The sequence below is a fragment of the Stegodyphus dumicola genome, chromosome 3 (genome assembly GCF_044657685.1).
Source record: "Stegodyphus dumicola isolate Sdum_Otavi_A_Nest chromosome 3, ASM4465768v1".
Taxonomy (NCBI): Eukaryota; Metazoa; Arthropoda; class Arachnida; order Araneae; family Eresidae; genus Stegodyphus; species Stegodyphus dumicola.
The window spans coordinates 234,590,259-234,609,032 of record NC_140770.1 but is presented as its reverse complement, the minus strand read 5'-3'; the positions used below and the strand labels follow the sequence as shown (position 1 = coordinate 234,609,032).

At 28.5% G+C, this 18,774-nt stretch overlaps 1 protein-coding gene across 2 annotated transcripts in view; it reads left to right on the top strand.

Moving 5' to 3' along the window:
- LOC118189739 (RING finger protein 11-like) overlaps positions 1–18,774 on the top strand; it is a 43,854-nt gene that overhangs the window by 13,767 nt on the left and 11,313 nt on the right. The window contains exons 3-4 of one of the 2 annotated variants that reach the window (XM_035360402.2): positions 520–674; positions 13,503–13,676. In XM_035360402.2, coding sequence (XP_035216293.1) covers positions 520–674; positions 13,503–13,674 — 327 coding nt within the window. In that variant the 3' untranslated portion in view covers positions 13,675–13,676. Of the gene's footprint in view, positions 1–519; positions 675–13,502; positions 13,679–18,774 lie in introns of both variants that reach the window. The other variant, XM_085813924.1, reaches the window with a different exon arrangement.

Here is an 18,774-nt window from a genome sequence, read left to right as displayed (position 1 = left end):
TCCTCCGTAAGCACTTAGCAAGTGTTGCTAGCTGTAGCTACAGTGCTGTCTTTATCAAACTCATTCTGTAAAGGATCTGATGTATTCCTTGTCATTTACCATTTTAAACTTTTAAAAGCATGAGTTACTCTTGCAAGCTCAGTGTTATTATAAGTTTTTCTGCTCCATACTGTATTGGTACAAAATTCCAGTCATTGCAACAGCATCTGTGATATAAATCACCTAGTTATAGTTTGCATCTACAAAACTAAACTTTACACATGATTACATTATCACCATTATGATTTTTACAATTTTTTATAAATGTGATGATGATAAATTCTTGGTATTTAAATATCATATAAGATATAATAGTGAATTAGGCATTATAAAATATGTCTGTTAGTTCATTCTTTGATTCATCAATTACCTCCTCTTCATTACTCATTACTTTATAATAATATTATTTTTATGTTTTGGCCAATAGATTGTATTGTAAATTAATAAAATATTTTCTACATAAAGGATTTCTCTCTATAGGATCGGACAATAGAACCTGTATTCTTTGTGTCACCAAATATAGGAAGACCGATTTCACAGCTAACTGAAGATGAACAGATTAAGATTGCTAAAAGAATAGGATTCATACAGCAACTTCCGACTGGTATATATGATGGGAGTAATAAAAATAAAGAGTGAGTATTTTTTGGACAAGATTTTGTTGAGGAAAATAATTTTGTCCAGTTTAAAGTAACTAAATAGCAGAAAAATGTAAAAATTATCACAAATAAAGAGGAAAATATCTCTGACTGCAGTTTTGTTAGAAGGAATCCATTATTGTCTGTGTCATTGTTATGATAATCATATTAAAAATTATGATGTGTTTCCCATGAGATTTGAAATAAAAAATCAAACACAGAAAGGTGAACCCTAAAATAGTAAAAATGCAATAAAAACAGAGTGGAACATATGCCATTGACCAGATTATTCTGTAAATAGATTTTGGAGTTTCTAGGAAATCCAAATTGAAAGGTGAATTAATGCAAGCAATAATTTTTTGGCTTCTGAAAATTGAATTTATTTTTTTATCTCGTTGTTGAGAAACAAATGAAGACCTTTAGACTTCCTTCATTTTTATGTACTTAACGTGTTCCTTCATTCTGATTTTAAAGATCTCTCTCTACCTGTGCCCTATATAAGCAAGACTGGGTATTATTCTTTTATCGGGGCCTGATTGAGAATATGTATGTATGTGCATATACAGTCAAAAGTTGTTAATTCGGACACCCATAATCCGGAATGATCTATAATCCGGACCTCAAAGCTAAAAACTTTTTGCGCATGCGCTGCGTTGACACATGCGCATAGGTGTTTGCGCGTAAGACATCTTACGACTGCGCATTTGCGTGTGCGCAAGCGCAGAATACGTTTTCGCGTGCGCGTTTTATGTATAAAGGATGGTATATGCTAAAATTATCTATTTCAGTTAATGTTGATGATTGCGTTGTTCCTTAATCTTCGAATTATTTCCGGCTTATTATTTTTTGCAGACTGTAAGAGCAATTTTATAAAAGTAAACTTGAACTTTCGATTATGTCAAATAGAATTTCCGATATTGGAGCTCCCAAAGGATCTACAAAACGAAAGTATGTTCCGATGTCCATCAAACAAAAAGTGGAATTGCTGCAAAAAATGGATAAAGACATGAAGAATGTGACAGAGAGGTTAGTGAAAATGAAAAAATTTCGATTAACAAGTTAGTCGGTATTCTCGGCACAGCAATTAACGGGACTTGAACAGCGGAACTTTGTAACTGAACAAAAAATTATGTCTGTTTATAGAATTAAAGAGAAAGTATTATCACATAAACCGAAACAACTTAAACAACTTACATTGAAAGAAAACAACTTACATTGAAAGTAAACAAATAAATATTAAGCTATGTAAATTTTGATACCCTTTAGATCATAATTGTTCTTTATTTCATAAATTACGGTTTCATATTTTTAATTTTAGAATTTCTGTATGCCAGCTAACGCGATTTAAACTGATGATCTATAATCCGGAAAAATCGATAATCCGGAATCGCCGAAGTCCCGACGAGTCCGGATTAACGACTTTTGACTGTACTATGTGTGTGTTTACACACTCATATGTATGCACATATATACATACATACATTTCAGAATCTGGTCCCAATAACATAAGAGTACCCAAGATTGCATTCACAGTGGATTTTCAGTTCTAAAATTCCTTATGTTGATATGGTTATAAGTACATACGATAAATAGATTATAAATATAGGATTATTATATTTTCCCCTGTTGTAAATCTTGATTTCTTAGGATTATTATTTTCTGCCCTGTTGTAAATCTTGATTCTTTATTGCTCTCTTATGAATCTTTTTTTTTTTTTTTCCATTTATTTTATTTCAAGATTTTTCACTTGAATATGTATAGTGATTATAAATCGAATTTTGCATGCATTTTAATCTAAATTTAATTTTTTATGACTGAATTACTTTCTTGTTGTTTCTTAGCATATAATAACGTTTATACAACTCAGGATGAATGGTAAGGATGATAACAGTACTAATAAATTCCCATTAAATAAGTGTGTAAATGGTGTCAACATATTCTGAAAATTTCATTTTTGTAAGGTTTATTTAATCTTGAAACTTCTTTTTATTATTTAATTATATTTTTACAGAAAATTTTTTGTTCCCTTACAGTTACATTTAAATTTCTTTTTTTTTTTTTTACTGTTAAAATTAATTTTATTTATGAACCTACTAACTTTTAGCTAATTTGCTATTTAATTCTTTATTTCTGAAAATAATGTTATTTAGTTTATCTATATAAAATGTTGAACATACTATATAAAATATTTAAATAAACTATAAAGAATATTTAAATTAACTAAATAATATGTACAAGGAGCAAAATGTAAATAGTAATTTTTAATTAATTAAAATTTGAAGAGCATACAAATAAGCATAGTCTTCTGAAGTTAATATTATACGGTAAATGAAAAATAAGTTTTCTGAATAGGGGAAATGAATAGCCATTTGAAATTAATTTAATGGGCAAATATATACTTCATATGAAAATGAATAAAAGTATTCTAATAACTAATTATCAATAAAAGTAATACTAGTAAAATGAAATCTACCAGAGAAAATCAAAGACTATTAACCTGTAGTTAAAATACATAGTTGGATGTTGGAAAGAATGTATTAAATTTCTATGCATAGCAGATTGGAATTATATAGGTACATAATAAAAATAGTAGTGAAAAATGGAACTAAATAATATAAACATTCATTTCTTGTACTAAAAGTGTGTTACATTTATTTAAAATCAAATGAAAAAAGTAAGCAAGATATTATGTAAAAAAATGAATACTATTCTTATCATAGTATTCATTTTCAGGCATAGCATTCATAGACATGGCTCTAAAAGCATCCACAGTGAGTTTTTTAAATTAACATTGATTACATACATACTGTCAGATGATCTCTAATTATGCTGCAATCAGTATTTTACATGGCTACAGCCTAAAATACTTCATGATGTCCAGGAGTGATTATTCTAATGGACTGATAATAACACATCTTGAATCCTGTCTTGTATGTATACGTGTTCATTTTACATTATTAATTTTTTTAATGTTTTTGAATTTTCTTTCAAAGCGAAATAATTAAAAGAGTTAATAATACTGATAAAAACTACCCTGGCCAGGCTGAATAGAAGCTGAGGATTTCTCATTTGTAGCTCTGTCCGATGCCATTCATGTTATTGACAATTGATCAAAATGTTCAAGTAATATGAATATTACTTAGAATTTTAGCCTCTATTTTCCTGCTTATTTTTATAGAGTGGAGCTCTGTCTTTATGCATACATTCATTTTAATATCCTATCCAAAATTAACATGTTAGGCTGGCAAGGGGGTGGGAAAATATGCTGTTTCATAGACAGCAAAATTCCTTGGACTGGACCTTTCTGTGTATTGTTAATATCTAGGACAGATTCGTATGCCCATTAAAGCTCAAAAAGCACAAAAGTCAGCATGCCAGCATCTGCTTTTCTTCTTCACCAGTTAAATGTTCTTTGGTAATAATATTTCCTGTATTTTCATCAACTTCCTTTTAAAGTACATTCAAGCTTTTAACTACATGCTTGACATGTTGACCAGGGACTGAAATCAGAATATCCTATCAAAGAAAGGGGGGAAGGAAATGTGAACATATACTAAAAGTTGTATGTATGGCATTTTCTTTATTAATTTTGTCCTTAAATGGCAGTATATTGATTAAACATTACTAGAATATTATCGTATACTCATCCTGTACAGGTTTGTACATCAGCTCAGTTGTTCATTAATGTATGCAAAATCATAACCAAAATATTTTGCAGATTTTACTTTTTGTTTCAGTAAAACTTACAAAAGATCTTGCAATCTTTATTTTACTTCCATCAATTAAAATTTAGTTCTTACAAAGAATAAAAAAAATACTATTTAAAAGCATCAAGAAATAAATTTTTTCCATTTTAATTGTTCGATACGAATTCCCTTACTTTTCTTCCTGAAATTTCCATAAATTTATGCCTGACAGTGCAAACAAAAAGTGTTCTATCAAAAAATAGTAGGTACTAAAATTCATATTTAAAATATATCCAGCAGAAGGTACTAAAATCCATATCTAAGGTATATCCAGCAGAAGGTACTAAAATCCATATCTTTTTAAACTATATCAAAAAATAGTGCAGCAGAAGGTAAGAAAATCCATGTCTTTTTAAATATCTGCAATGGATGTTTACACATTTTTAGAACGATTTAGATAAAGAATTTTTTTTAAAAAAGCAAATATTTTGGAATAAAGTTTTCTGGCAACAGCTTATTATTTTAAATAAAAAGTATTGCCTGCTATTTAATTTATTTGTCTATTAAAATGCCATATGTAAACGAGCTGGGGATTGAAAAATATGTTTTTGTGCTTTGGAAAGAGAAATATTCCTATTCCATATTTCAAAAACGTGAAATGCATGGTATTAAAATTTCTAAGTGCAAAATAAGCAGCATTATTAATCGGAAAGGAAATAAACAGTCAGTCCTACATGGAAAGAAGACTCCAAATAAATACCCAGAAAAGGTATATACTGTTTCTTAATACCATTAACAAGAGAAAATTTGCCAATGCAGAAATCACTTGCAAAGACTTACATACTACACTTGCAAAGACCTAAAATACCTTTGTATTAACAATAAACAAAATAATAAATCAAGATTTGAAACTTAAAAAAGATTTAAAAAACATAATGTTCGTGAGTTTTTGCCAAGGCATGTGGCTCAACACAGAACAGTTTGTAGAACCCTGTATGGAGACTATTTAGCAGGAGATAAATGGAAATATGTTGTACCTCTTGAAGAAACATGAGTTTACCTAAATGATCTAAACAAAAAAAGTCTATTTATTTAAAAAAAAAATAGAGGATAAAATGTAAGAATCCTGTTCCATTAATCCAAAAAACGTTTCAGTAAGGGGTTTATGATTGTCACATGAGTCTGTTAAGTGGAAAATTAAAAATAAGAGGATAGGGGAAAAAATTTTAAAATCAACTCAACATATTATCAAGAGAAAGTTTAACATCTAGCGTATTGAATTTCAAAGAGTGAAACCTCATTAAGACAAATAAAAAAATCATACTTAGAAAAGTACTACTGCATTCCTTGAAAAACTGAAAACTGATGCAGGTTATAAGCATACATACTTTACAATTTATTCCTGTGAAATCCCATAACATTTCACATGTAGACTGTTCTGCTTTCTTTCTAAGTGCAAACCCATATTATTGATGAACTCTGAAAATTTGTACCCCTGGAAATTTTATAAAAAGCCTTTCTATCATGGAAAACGTGATACAGATTATAGCCCTGAAAAAGGTGGCCAGATTGAACATTTAAAAAAATACACTTTAAACATTAAAGGGTTCTAAAATTGTGTAAATGTCTTCCGTAAAAGATTTAAAATAGAATGCTTTCAGTAAAAACAGGACATGCTTTCAAAACATTAAATTTCAAGTGTATTTAATGAAAATTGTCTTTTTTACAGTATCAACTAGTTTAAAATGCATTCTATTACAGTAACCACATTTAAGTGTTTATTCTTCTCATCTGTGTAGTGGTAACTTTTTTCGTTAAGTCTAACTAAATATGAATACACAATACAATGAATCATTTTTTCAGTGACTTAGCATCCCACTGGATATAAATGCATGACAGATTTAATCAGGATATTTGGGAGGAGATGGAAGGAATTTTTCTTCATTTGAAAACATACCGTGATGTTTTTTTTAAAATGCAGGCATTTTTCAGCAATAAAGGAATCATCTAACCACGCATTTTATTCTGTTACTTTTAAGAATTAAAATATGATAAGAAAAAGAAATGATTTTGTTGGATTTATGATTTTACACCTTTTAGTTTCAAGTGTAGTTAATGTAGTGTTAATTATGCAAAAAAATTAGTAACTTAACAATAAATAAAAGTATTGTCACAGAATAAAATTATGTCTTGCTTGAACAGACTGCTTCAAAATATTTAATGAACTGAATGAACCACTATCTTGATGCTTCAATCATTTAATAAAGGGCTTTTGAGTAATTTAGTTGATGCATAAAAAACTGGTCTATTCTTAGATGGACTGTTTTCTGTCAAAATGTTAACCTTTTAACTGTCATGCCCGAAATGCTCTCGGACACAGCAAGCACTGGTATTTCAAAATGTCATGCCCAAATATTACTCTGCTATTTTTTTTTTTTTTTTTTTTTTTTTTTTTAAGTGCATTGTTTATTACACCCGAATATATATTGTGAGAAGTTTATTTTGTCTTCAAATTCAACAGATGGCAGCACTTTACTGAAGGTTTCAAAGGATAGAGGTTAAAATTCAAAGTGTGGCATTTTTTTTATTTTTTGATTGCGAGGCAAACATTTCATTTTTGGAATTAAAAAAATTGGCAATTTATGCACGCAAATCATCAAAATAACTTGACATTTAAAAGGTTAAGATAGAGAATGCTCGACTTTTGGAATTATTTCAGGTATATCTTCTTTCAATCATTCTTTGAATAGTCTGATATTCTAAAAGACAACCAGCCTTTTTCAGCATTTGATATGTGAAATCCAGTCTATTCAAAGCCAAATGATAATTGTCAGGTAAAGGATGGTAAACTTATCCCTTCCCTGGCTACGTATCTTTCATCACATTTTACAGATGCAGTTTCTTGAAAATGTTGCACTATAGTTTGTTTAATCTCATCTTTATGCTTCTGCTCTATATGATTCCTAATATCTATAACTTCTAAGCCCAGTAAATTTGAAATGCTGGTATTCGTTGCAAGCAGCAAAGTCGCAAATTTCATATTTACAATTCTTTTTTTCTGACTTTCAGGAATTTTTCCCCATTAATGTGCAGCCTAATTTAGTTTTCAGGGCAACTAAATCTTCTTTTAGGTTTTTTTCTTCACTGATAACAAGATTTCTTGCGACTTCTGATCCAATTAATATTTCAATAGCATGTAGATACTTTTGTGTTACTTATAATACTATTAGAAGTTTCAAGTTCTTGAATCCAAATTCGAGGAATGTCACCATGAATCATTTCTTATATAATGCTTCAAGATTACAAAGATATTTATCAAGACTACTTAAATAGATTTTATAAAATTTGTCTTGATTCATTTGTTATTGTCCCTCCAAATAAATAATGTTGTACAATTTCTTCTTCAGTTAACTTCAGCAGTTCACATTTAAAGCCAAAGACTTAAAAAAAATATGGCTTCTGTGATCTTTTGTTTATTAATGCATGAATGTGACTGTCAGTGTTATTACATATTAACTTTACAAAAGGTGTCTGAAGGAAAAGTTCAGGATTAGAAATGTACTTCAGTGTAATCTATCAGTAAATTGTACATTCTCTTTTTATGACTTGAGGGGCTTGTTTTCACATACTTTTGTCTTTATTGTTATCCTTATTTGTATTATGCTATTCTGGACATATTACCATAAAATGTCTCTTTGAATATAAAATATATTTCACTGAATTTTTACAGTGCTCGCCATTTTGTCCTGATTTCAGTTAATAAAAACATTTTTATCAAACAGTATTTTTTCCTTCTGCATCACTGCCATATTTTTAGCTTTAAAACATATTTTATTACTGTTATGTTTACCACTATCAAATAAGCATGTATCTCAGTAACACTAGCAGCTTATATACTTTTTAATATACCCTTTTGCTTTTCTTGAAGGATTTATTCTTAATATTTAAACTGAAACTGCAATTGAAAGGCTTCGTTTTGAATGAATTTCATTAAATCATCAAGGTGATATTTTGGTGCTCATCCAATTAATTGTCTTTGCCAAACTCTAAGTCCTCCAAACTTCTATCAATAAATATTTTATGCCAAATTTTAATCTTAAAGCTTCTGTTACGTTCGAATAACTATCTGCAGTTACAGAATGACTATCTGCTAATTATCTATTGCAAGAATTTATTACTTTTGATTGGATAAGATATTGGAATTTATCCACAGGATCTATATTATCATCTTCATGTGCTTTCATAAATAAGGCCCAAATGGCAACCATTCTCTTATATTTCCATTAAATTTCTTTAGTTACTTTTCTTAGTTGCTTTCTTCAATTCATGAAAATTTAAATTTCCATTTTTGTGAGATATTTATGCTATCGAAAAAAGGTTACCTCCGCCACGATTATGAGCACAAACATGCATGTGCCATTCAGATTGATTTATTTTGAAAATAAGGTAGATGGATATGAATCATGTAGTAGGTAATTTTTCTGTTGTTATTATTTTTGTGCATTTATTTAGTTATATATTCATAAGAATACAATTGTTTTTTAAATTAGTTTTGCTTTATATACTTTATTTTATAATAAAGCTTAATAAATAGTTTTTATTCTATTGTAATTATTCAATTATTATATTTTATTATATGATTTCCATTATTATATTTTTTATGACAATGAACTCTAATAATTTTATTATTATGATGATTATATGAAAATAAATAATTATTATAATGATAATTATTCTTTTTCCATCTTTGAGCTAAAATTTATGTATATTATCACACATTGAAAAAATTATTAATTAATGATATGAATTGTATGGTGATAAATAATTATTATAGTCATTTAAGTAATTATAATTACTATAATATAATAAATAATTATTACATCACTTTGATTTTTGCCCTGATAGCTATATGCAGTATTATACATGCTGAAGGGTAAAAAAAAAAAGAAATTTTTCACCTCTAAACTTTTTATTATTCTGTATCTCGGTCACTCTTTGTATCTAAGTTGTCATTCCTTAGCATCAGAAGAAATAATTAAAAGACTCGCTAAAATCTTCCATTAATCTATCTTTTTTCCAATAGTCGTTTTCTACATGGGTGCAGTACTTCTTCCAGTTTGTTATTGTTACACTTTCACGGGCATCTTCCGTAATTTTTAGTAATTTATCCATTGCCTTATCTCCAGCAACGAGAATTGAATCAAATGTATATGTCTTTTCTTTAGGAGCATTTAGTTTCATTAGCTCCAACTCTAGTATCAGTAAATTTCGAGAGAACTGTACATTTTTCTGAAGTAACCATGCATAAGTTCTTCTTTTCGAACTTCTCATTGTTGGACATTTTATTAAACTGAACAATGTGGTAGGAGGCATTGCCTAAAACTAGTACAGCATTTGGAGGAAGATTTGGAATTTGTTTTTAAGAAGTGCCTTCGTTTAAAAAACAGAAAAATTCATTTGTTGGTAATAGTCCCCTCTGGCGAATGTAGCATTTGCTTTCTACACTAGAGAAATATGAGGTAAACTATCCCATATCACCACCAGCACATAAAAAAAAAAAAAAAAAAAAAAAAAAAAAAAAAAAAAAAAAAATTGGGGGGCTGTTTTGCCACTCGTCACAAAACTAGAAACTGTTTTCAGTTGCCAGCATTTTAAGAATGTTATGTAGCTGTCCATCCAAGTTTCTTCCAAGTAAATGAAAGCTCTTTTTTCACACTGACATTGCTTCACTTTATTAAGATACTGTCTTCATCTTACACAGTTTCACTTCTTTTAGTGAAAACTATTCTCTTATTTTGATTTTATCTCCATACAAATAAAATTCTATGCAATACATTTTGTAATGTTTCTCATTTCCATTTATATCTTTCCTTGAAACACAGGGTGAAGTTTTGAAAGCAATGGATTTTTCCCCCTCTTAATATAAAACTTATGAGCATTTCTTTGAATTATGTGACATCTTCTTCAGTGCTTAGTAATTAATATATATATTTTTAATTTCAAACATTTTTCTGGTTTTGTGAGAATTTGAAAGATCATGCTCATAAAAAAATTAGCAACAGATAATTTGTTGTTGTAATAATATATATATATGTATATATACCTATCCTCATAGTCATCTCAGTGAGCTCTTTTTAGTCCAAAGGGGCTTTGTCCCTGAAGGACTGTTGTTTTCATTTTGCGATTTTATGTCAGAACCCTATAAACGGCATATCACTTTTAAAATCATTGCCACCAAATACTGTCACCCTGTGTTATATTTTAAGAAATTAAATAATGAAGAATCTGCATAAATGTATGTGTGTTTCTCATATTGTGATAAAACAATGGTACCTAGAGCCATCCAATTTTGAATGATGTAATCCTACTGCGAATGTGGGCATTTGAAGTTTGGAATCTGTTTTATTATTGATTTCATATTTTGTAAAACCTTAACAAATTTTTGATTAACGAACTCAATGATTCAAAAGCGAGGAATGGCAACACTCTACCGGGGGGAAGACATTTTTATCTCCAGCACGCGGAAGTGTGTGTCGGAAATTCTAAAGATATGCTCATTTTAAGAATAATTTTGCGACATTGCTGTTGATCTGAATTTTATGGTTTAAGTGCTAAAAACATGATATTTAATAAATAAATGTAACACACAAAATGTTAAAAAAAGCCTCTTTGGATGTCATTTAAAATGTGAAACCTTTCCGATTTTTATTATCATTATTATTATATGTTGATAAATTGTGATTTTTTTTCATTTAAAAGTGATTAAATTATCTTGTTCTTTTGTTCCTTACAATTCTTGCAGTTCCTAACAATTATGTTGTTCTTATGACTTTGAATTATGCTATGGAATGTTCCGTTAAGGTTTTTATGCCTTAGTTAATTTTCATAGCTGTAGAATTATCAACATTTTAAAAGTGTAAGGGGAGCTGAGCCTAATGTGGGACTTTGTGTACATTTGAAACTGTTATTAGTATAGTAAATAAAGGTAGTTGGTGCACCAACTTCAGTGTCCTGCTGCCCAATGGGATAAAAGAAAACTTTAAATTTCTGTGCTGTGAGAATTTTATCTCTCTGTATGTTGGCCAAATTACTTATTTTTGTGTAGAAACTCCAATTTTAATTGTTTTTAATAGTATTCTTTTTTATTATTATTATTTTATGTGTATGTATTTTACAGTTTTTAATGAAGATGTTTTCAGTTTCTAAATTAGTATGTTTTGAGTTTTTGTATACTTTTGCCTTGCTATGGAATGAGAAGTAAATTGATTGAATGAAAAGTACATTTCTAATGAAATTAAGGAAATAAGTTTAAATAAAGTGCCGCCAAAAATATGTATAATTTATAGGCTGTACAAGAAAGCTATGGTGTTCACATCAGATTTTTTCTGATTGATTTTACGTGTAATTTTTTCTGACTACTCAGTCTGATCTATTTAAATCCATTATAGTACTATTTGATAAACATTTCATAAAGATTTAATTGACATTTAATAGATAAATATCTCTATTTAATTTGATTTTAAATCTTCAAGTGATTTATTTTTATTGCGCTTGATGAAACCCCTTCAATAAATAAAAGATTATCTTGAAAGGAGAACTTTTTATTTATCAAATTATTTTATTTATCAATTGTAACTTTTTATTTATCACTTGATTTTCAATCTAAAATTTAGTCAAAAAACACAAAGTAAAATTTAAATGTAATATAATGGATTAAATATGAAGTTTATATATTTTCTCATGTTTGTATTGTTAGTTGAATTTTAATCCAAAAAATAAAGTCAGATTTGTCCATTTAATACCTTTTTAAAATCATGTACCTGTGTGGGATGAAAATTTTCTGGTTTAAAATACAAAATAGAAGAAAAGAGCTATAAAATCGCAGTTATCTTATAAATGTGGTCAACAAGCAGTATTGCTTTTGAATTATTGATATAAAGTGAGGATTTTTATATTTTTAAAATAATTGGGTACTTACGTATTATCGCAACCAGGTTGGCGCGATTTGTATGTTTAGTAAAAAAGTATGAATAGAAAGAAAATGTACATTTATTAATTACAGATAATTTTTAATACAGTTTTTTATATTATTTTGTTTTAAAATATAAAATAGCAATTAAACCCCTTTTGGTTTCGAATTTGAATAAGTTGCAGAATTATTTTTTTGGCGGAAATCTTTTGGCTATTGCTTTTAGTACTGATTGAAAACCGTCTTTGCCATTAACAGCTTGAGCTTGGCGTCATATAAATTCGATAAGGTATGAGTCAAGATGATGATGGGCTGTTCCTCTCTGTTTTTTGTTGCGCCATTTGGCTGAGCCCCACATGCGCTCTACACGTTGTGTGTGAACGCCCGTGTTGGGATCCACAAAGTTATATTTGTGATTAACAGTTCCATGCAGAAATCCAGCATTTTCGAACTCACTTGTATTGTATCCTTTCCAGCAATCCGAATAAATGATGCTTCCTTCCTTGATATTTTCGCAAATTTTTTCCATGAGGGTAACGGCGCTTCTGTTAGGTACAGTAACTAAAAAAGTCTCTTTCTTTTCTCGGCAAATTCCGCTGAAAACCCATTGCTGTGGTAGTACATGCCCAGTGTTATTTTTTCTTTTTACAAATAAATTCTTTTTACAAAACTACGTATAACACGTAGGGTTGCCGTAAGTAGGGTCACCAAATTTGGCGATTTATGCGAATTTTGGCCTGGTTGCGTTAATACGTAAGTACCAATAATTGAATAACTGTGAAAAAGTAGTAGTCTTTATAACTGTAAAGAAACTATAAAATGTAAAAAAAAATAATAATAATTTAAACAGTATCTTAGAACCAAAGTACTTGTCTAATAAAATATGTATTTACCTAGCATAATATAAAATGTATCGCTTCATATTTTTAATTATTAATTATTTATATTTGAAGGATATATTTAGTACATAAAATGGAAAGAATTTTTTAGGAAAATCTATATAAAATTTAAAAAAGATATCAAGTATGTAGCTGAACTTAATGGTTATCTTAGCCTGAGTTTGATAACTTTTTCTAGATACAAAACTAATGTAACCTTTGTTAAAGATTCTAATCTAGTTAATGAAAAGGTTTTCCATGTTCTTTTTCTTATATCTTTTTTCATTTATAGATGTGCTATTTGCATGGGAGATTTTGTATTTGGAGATTCAATTCGTTACTTGCCATGTTTGCACATTTATCATGCTCCTTGTATTGATGATTGGCTAATGCGTTCCTTTACATGCCCATCTTGCATGGAGCCTGTAGATGCTGCTCTACTGAGTACTTTTCATACTGCATAGAGGTGTAAGAGCTATTCATAATTCCGTTCTTTTAAAGTTTAAATATAGTTTTGTTTAGTGAAACTTTATGCGATAATTAATACTGTAAAATACTTTTATGTGAAAATTAATACCAGTTGCATAAATTACTGTTGCTTCATCTTTGCCCAGTTCTAAAAAAAGGGATGCATTTGATTAGTTATTCATTTGCTGCTTTATAGTTCATTAATAATTTTTCTTTTATAAAATCTGTACTTTTTCTAAATAAAAAATGATTAACACATGCCATATAATGTAATTTTATAAATGCATGAGGAATTAAAAGAATTGTGTAAGATTCCTTCACCACTGCCCAGTTATTATTGTTTGAGAATTTGAGTGGACAGATATGCTGAATGCTGCTTATTATTTTTTTCTGTGATAATACTTTTTAATTTGATTTAAAAAAAATTGGTAGTTGTCTTCTGTAGCAGCCTTGGCTAATTAGTTTGGTGCATTTCTGCATTGGCAGTTTATAAATAGCTACTGATTAGTACATGTGCGAGAAACAAACAGTTACTGGTCTGTGCACATGCAAGATACCAACAGTTAATGATCTAACTGTATTTTTGTAATTGCAGTCTGTTATCATAATCGTTTTTCACTGTAAAGTACTCATTATCCTTACTATTTTCAATCTGGCATGAACGGAAGCTATATTTTATGCTTGAGGCATTATTAGCAGCAATTGTTGAACTGTGGTCTTCAAAAAGAGTGTGTAAAAAATGAATTTTCAAATGTGTTTATATACTTGTTTTAATAAATAGCTAATAAAATTATTTATATTAAGTAAAATAGCAAATAGAATTTTTTGGTATGTTTAATAATAAATATAATTTTTCAGCATATTTTTGTTGTTATATTACATATATGTTGTTATTTTGTATATAAAGTGCTTACATAATTGTATTAAATGAAATAATGAATCTGTATAAGTTCTGTTGAATTATGATATTATTTTATTGAATTATATTTTAAATAAATTGCTGGAAAAAAGTATACTTAATACTATAATAAATACAAATCTATGTTATATTCCTTCTATATATATATGTGTGTGTGTATGTTAAATAACTATAAATATTCAATGAATTACCTATTTAATGCTTACCATAATCATTTTCATTTTCATGGATGTTTACAACATTTAGCAAAAAAAAAAAAAAAAAAAAAGTGCACTTAAGCCCAAATTGGGTAATCTTCGGTTATCAGGGCTAGATTCAAAAATGTATGTGCAAGTGTGTATGCATGAATGTGCATATATGTGTGCATTATACACACACATACATATGTTATGTACATTGTATTCATTAATACATACATCAATACATTTCTGAATCCGGTTCCAATAACAGAAGAGTACCCCAAATTGTGCCAAAGCTGCTACAGAACACAAGTATCAAAATTTTTATATAAAACAAATTAATATTTCCATTATTATTGCCTTTGTCGTTTAAGCAGCACCGAGATGAGTGACGCTTAAGATATGTTCATATAACAAAAGATAACTCAAAATCCATAAATTTATATAATTTAAAGAAACATTTCTCAGATTTTATGCTGTAAAAAAAAAACATTCTTCTTAAGAATTGAAAGAACTCATTCTTAATTTCTTTATTGAAAAAATAATTTCACTAAAAAATTTTATAGATAAGAATGTGAAATCACTTATGTAATAAGTAGTGTCTATAAAGGATTCCAGCAAAAGATAAAAATTATTCAGTCAACAGCGAACAAGTAGAACTTTAAATTTGATCCCCAAATCAAGATTTGTACCCTTAAAAATCGTAAGAAATGTGAAGGAAGAACAAACATCTTCATTCTATCTCGTTTAATGCAGAACCGGCAGAATTATGGCAAAAGAAGGACATGTCTGCTCCCCATGTGCAACATAAAATCTGGCTTAAAAAACTTAATTTAGTATCCTAGTAAAGCTTAAGAAAAATGGTGACATCGGCAAAATGGTGGAAATGATAGCAAAATGTAAAAAGCAATGAAATTCTCTTAGTGCATGCTGAATCTCTAACTTCAAAATCAAATTTGGCGGTGCTTAAAAATAAAAGCAGTGGCTGATATTTAATAATTATGAGTATGTGAATGATTTTGTAATGTTAACACATTATCGCTTTAATAATATTACATTTTATAGCATGCTTGTACATATATTTGTAATAGAGTTACTGATTTAATAGAAAGCAATTTGATCAATTTTATTTTTGACAGGTTATTACTAAATTTATTAACTGTATGAGAACTGTTTTCAGATTATGAAAACTTTTCAATTTTACTATAATGCATTATGGGCCCTTAGGTGCAAGACCTACAAGACAAAAACAAAACCTTTTCCTATAATTATACAAAATTAAAGAAAATATTAAAAATAACTTTTTCTTCTATATTTTTTCTTTTTATCACATTTAACATCACTACCTAATACAGAATAATAAATCCATTGTTTGATAAGTAAGGTAAATGTCTTATTTTTCTTTAAACAATTTATTTAATTCCTCAGCAGTCTCCATTTAAGGGTGTACATTTATTTAGCAAATTTTCAATATTTCACAGAAAAATACTTCTTTTCAAAAGTTATAAAATAAATACTAATAATAGGAATAACATCATTATTTTAGGAGAAATTATTTCAAGTCATATTTTGAGGTTATATTTCGAGTTTTATGTGTAGAGAATCAACAGAAAATATTATTCCCCGTATTCTTGCCATTGCAGTGATTTTCAGCCCCCATCTCTAGTCATTTTCAGTATAATATTTTTTATTGAATTTTATTTCATCTTAACTATATTTATTTCTTGTTACCTTTTTTACATTTTATTTATTTTTGTCATATTGAATTGCATGTTTGTTTAATCAATTAATATTTGTATTCCATTTTGTTTTATGTAAGTATACAATTCATTACTAAGTTTATACCCTCAAATATTATGTACATTAATGATTAATTTAATTTTCATCATATTTAAAAGTACTTTATTACATAAAGCTTTCCTTCACTGCTCAGGTTTTTCTCGATATAAAAGTGTAAGAAAATTTTGAAAATGAAATTAACAGTGGAACTTGAAATTTAGACTCTCTGATGAAATTGCTAATATGTTTTACATTAGAACTGAATTATAAATAGTTCAATAACCTGAACCAAGCATTATAAAATAAATTAAATTCAGTTTGGAGTTCCTTTGAAATGATGTCGCAGCACAGTATGAAAACTTTCTGACTACTCCTGGTTTTTACGTAATCAAAGAGGCTTAAGAGTGTGTGCAAGGTAAAAATATATGCTAAAATTATATGCAATAAATGACAATGCATAGCTGCCATCTCTGCCAATTTTTTATTTTTAGCTTTTATTGATTGTTTTTGAGCAGTGAATGAAATTTTTACTGACAGCATGAAACATAAGTTGTACGAATTTCATTCTCCCCCTACACCCCTAATGTATTTCAACGTAAAATTTCTTATTAAATTTTATTTAATATGAATTAACCAGCTGTAGACATTTGTAGAACTTTAAGAAGTGTTTGTGTAAATTCAGTTCTAAATTTTTCATCAATAATTAAATATTAATATATTTTACAACAAAATCCTATTATAAACAGTATATAAACACTATAAGCCAATATGGCATTCTTTTGAAAACAGTACTACTATAAAGCAGGGAGGGGAAACTTTTCATACTTCAAGGTTGGAAAGCAGGCATTCTATTTTCATCATGAATTAGTTTAAAGCCAAGCTGGGCTGCAGCATTTTGAGCACTCTAGGTGATCAGTACATTATCCTATTTACCCAAAGAAGAAAATAATAAATATAATCCTAAAAAAAATTATAAAATTTAATTGAAATTATTATTACATGCTGTTATTTAATATGTTTTCTGTTCTTTTCCAGTCTCTTCAAAATGTTTAGCAAATTCATTGACTTTTGACTTAAAGATTTGTCTACATACTGACTGATTACAGCTTCTTTGAATGGTGAAGCATTTTAAAGTGCTTTTTTAACATTCATATTCTCCATCTTTCTCAGGTTTTTTTCCTCGTATCAAAATCTTTTCCGTAAACATAAATTTTAAAGTTTTGACTTTTTCATAATGATACCAGTTGTAGATTTGCTTATAAACTGTGTTTCTGACAGATGTCGATTGTCTGCATCCATTTTACATTTTTTCGAATAATATTTACCATACCTTCAATGTGGAAGCTTCAGATTTGGAGTGAGCTTGTCATGTGGATGAATTTATGACAGGAGAAACAGAGTGTGTTTGGTTGAAGAATATATAATAGTTTGCACTTTTAAGAAATATGAAAAAGGATATAATTCGACACTTGCTGTCCCCTCCAATTTCCAGAGAGAATACAGTCATTTCCCACAAGATATATATGGTTACAACATTAAGATTCTATAGCCATTATAAAAATATATCTTTTATCTTGCAAAAGACCTAAAAAATCAAAATCCCTATTCAGAGGATAGAATTTGGAAAGCATTTATATTCAAATAAAATGAATCAATAAGGATCAAAACCTTTCATTCCCTAAAAAAGAAAAAGAAAACAACAAGCTCTTAAAAGTCCCTTCTTCATTCTTTGAATAGCGAAAATATCAAAATTTCCATCATAGCATCAACCTTGAATAGAGTTCTGTCACAGCTTAGTCAAAGAATTCGGATAGAATTAGAACCTGTTTATGAATTTTGGTGTAGTGGTCATGTACACTACATAATATCCTAAGATGTGCTTATGGATGGATCTTCATTCTCCTAGTGTTAATTGTCACACCTATCTTGTATAGTCTTTGTTTAGAACATAAAGAAAAAGTTGTGGTAAAGATAAGCACCCTTATGTTACTTTTTTTTCCTTCGAATGGAATATAGATCCTTGATGGATGATTTTATTGGTTTGAATTTTTTTTATTAAAACTTCCAGAAATTCTTAAGGTTTCATCCACAGATATCCATTTTATTTGTTATATTCAATTTTCATGCTCTTGGAAGTTGGTTTTAACAGTATAAAATAACATTAAATTGTAAGGGAAACTAGATGGGATTAAAAGTCTTCTACGTTAAAGCGGGTTTAA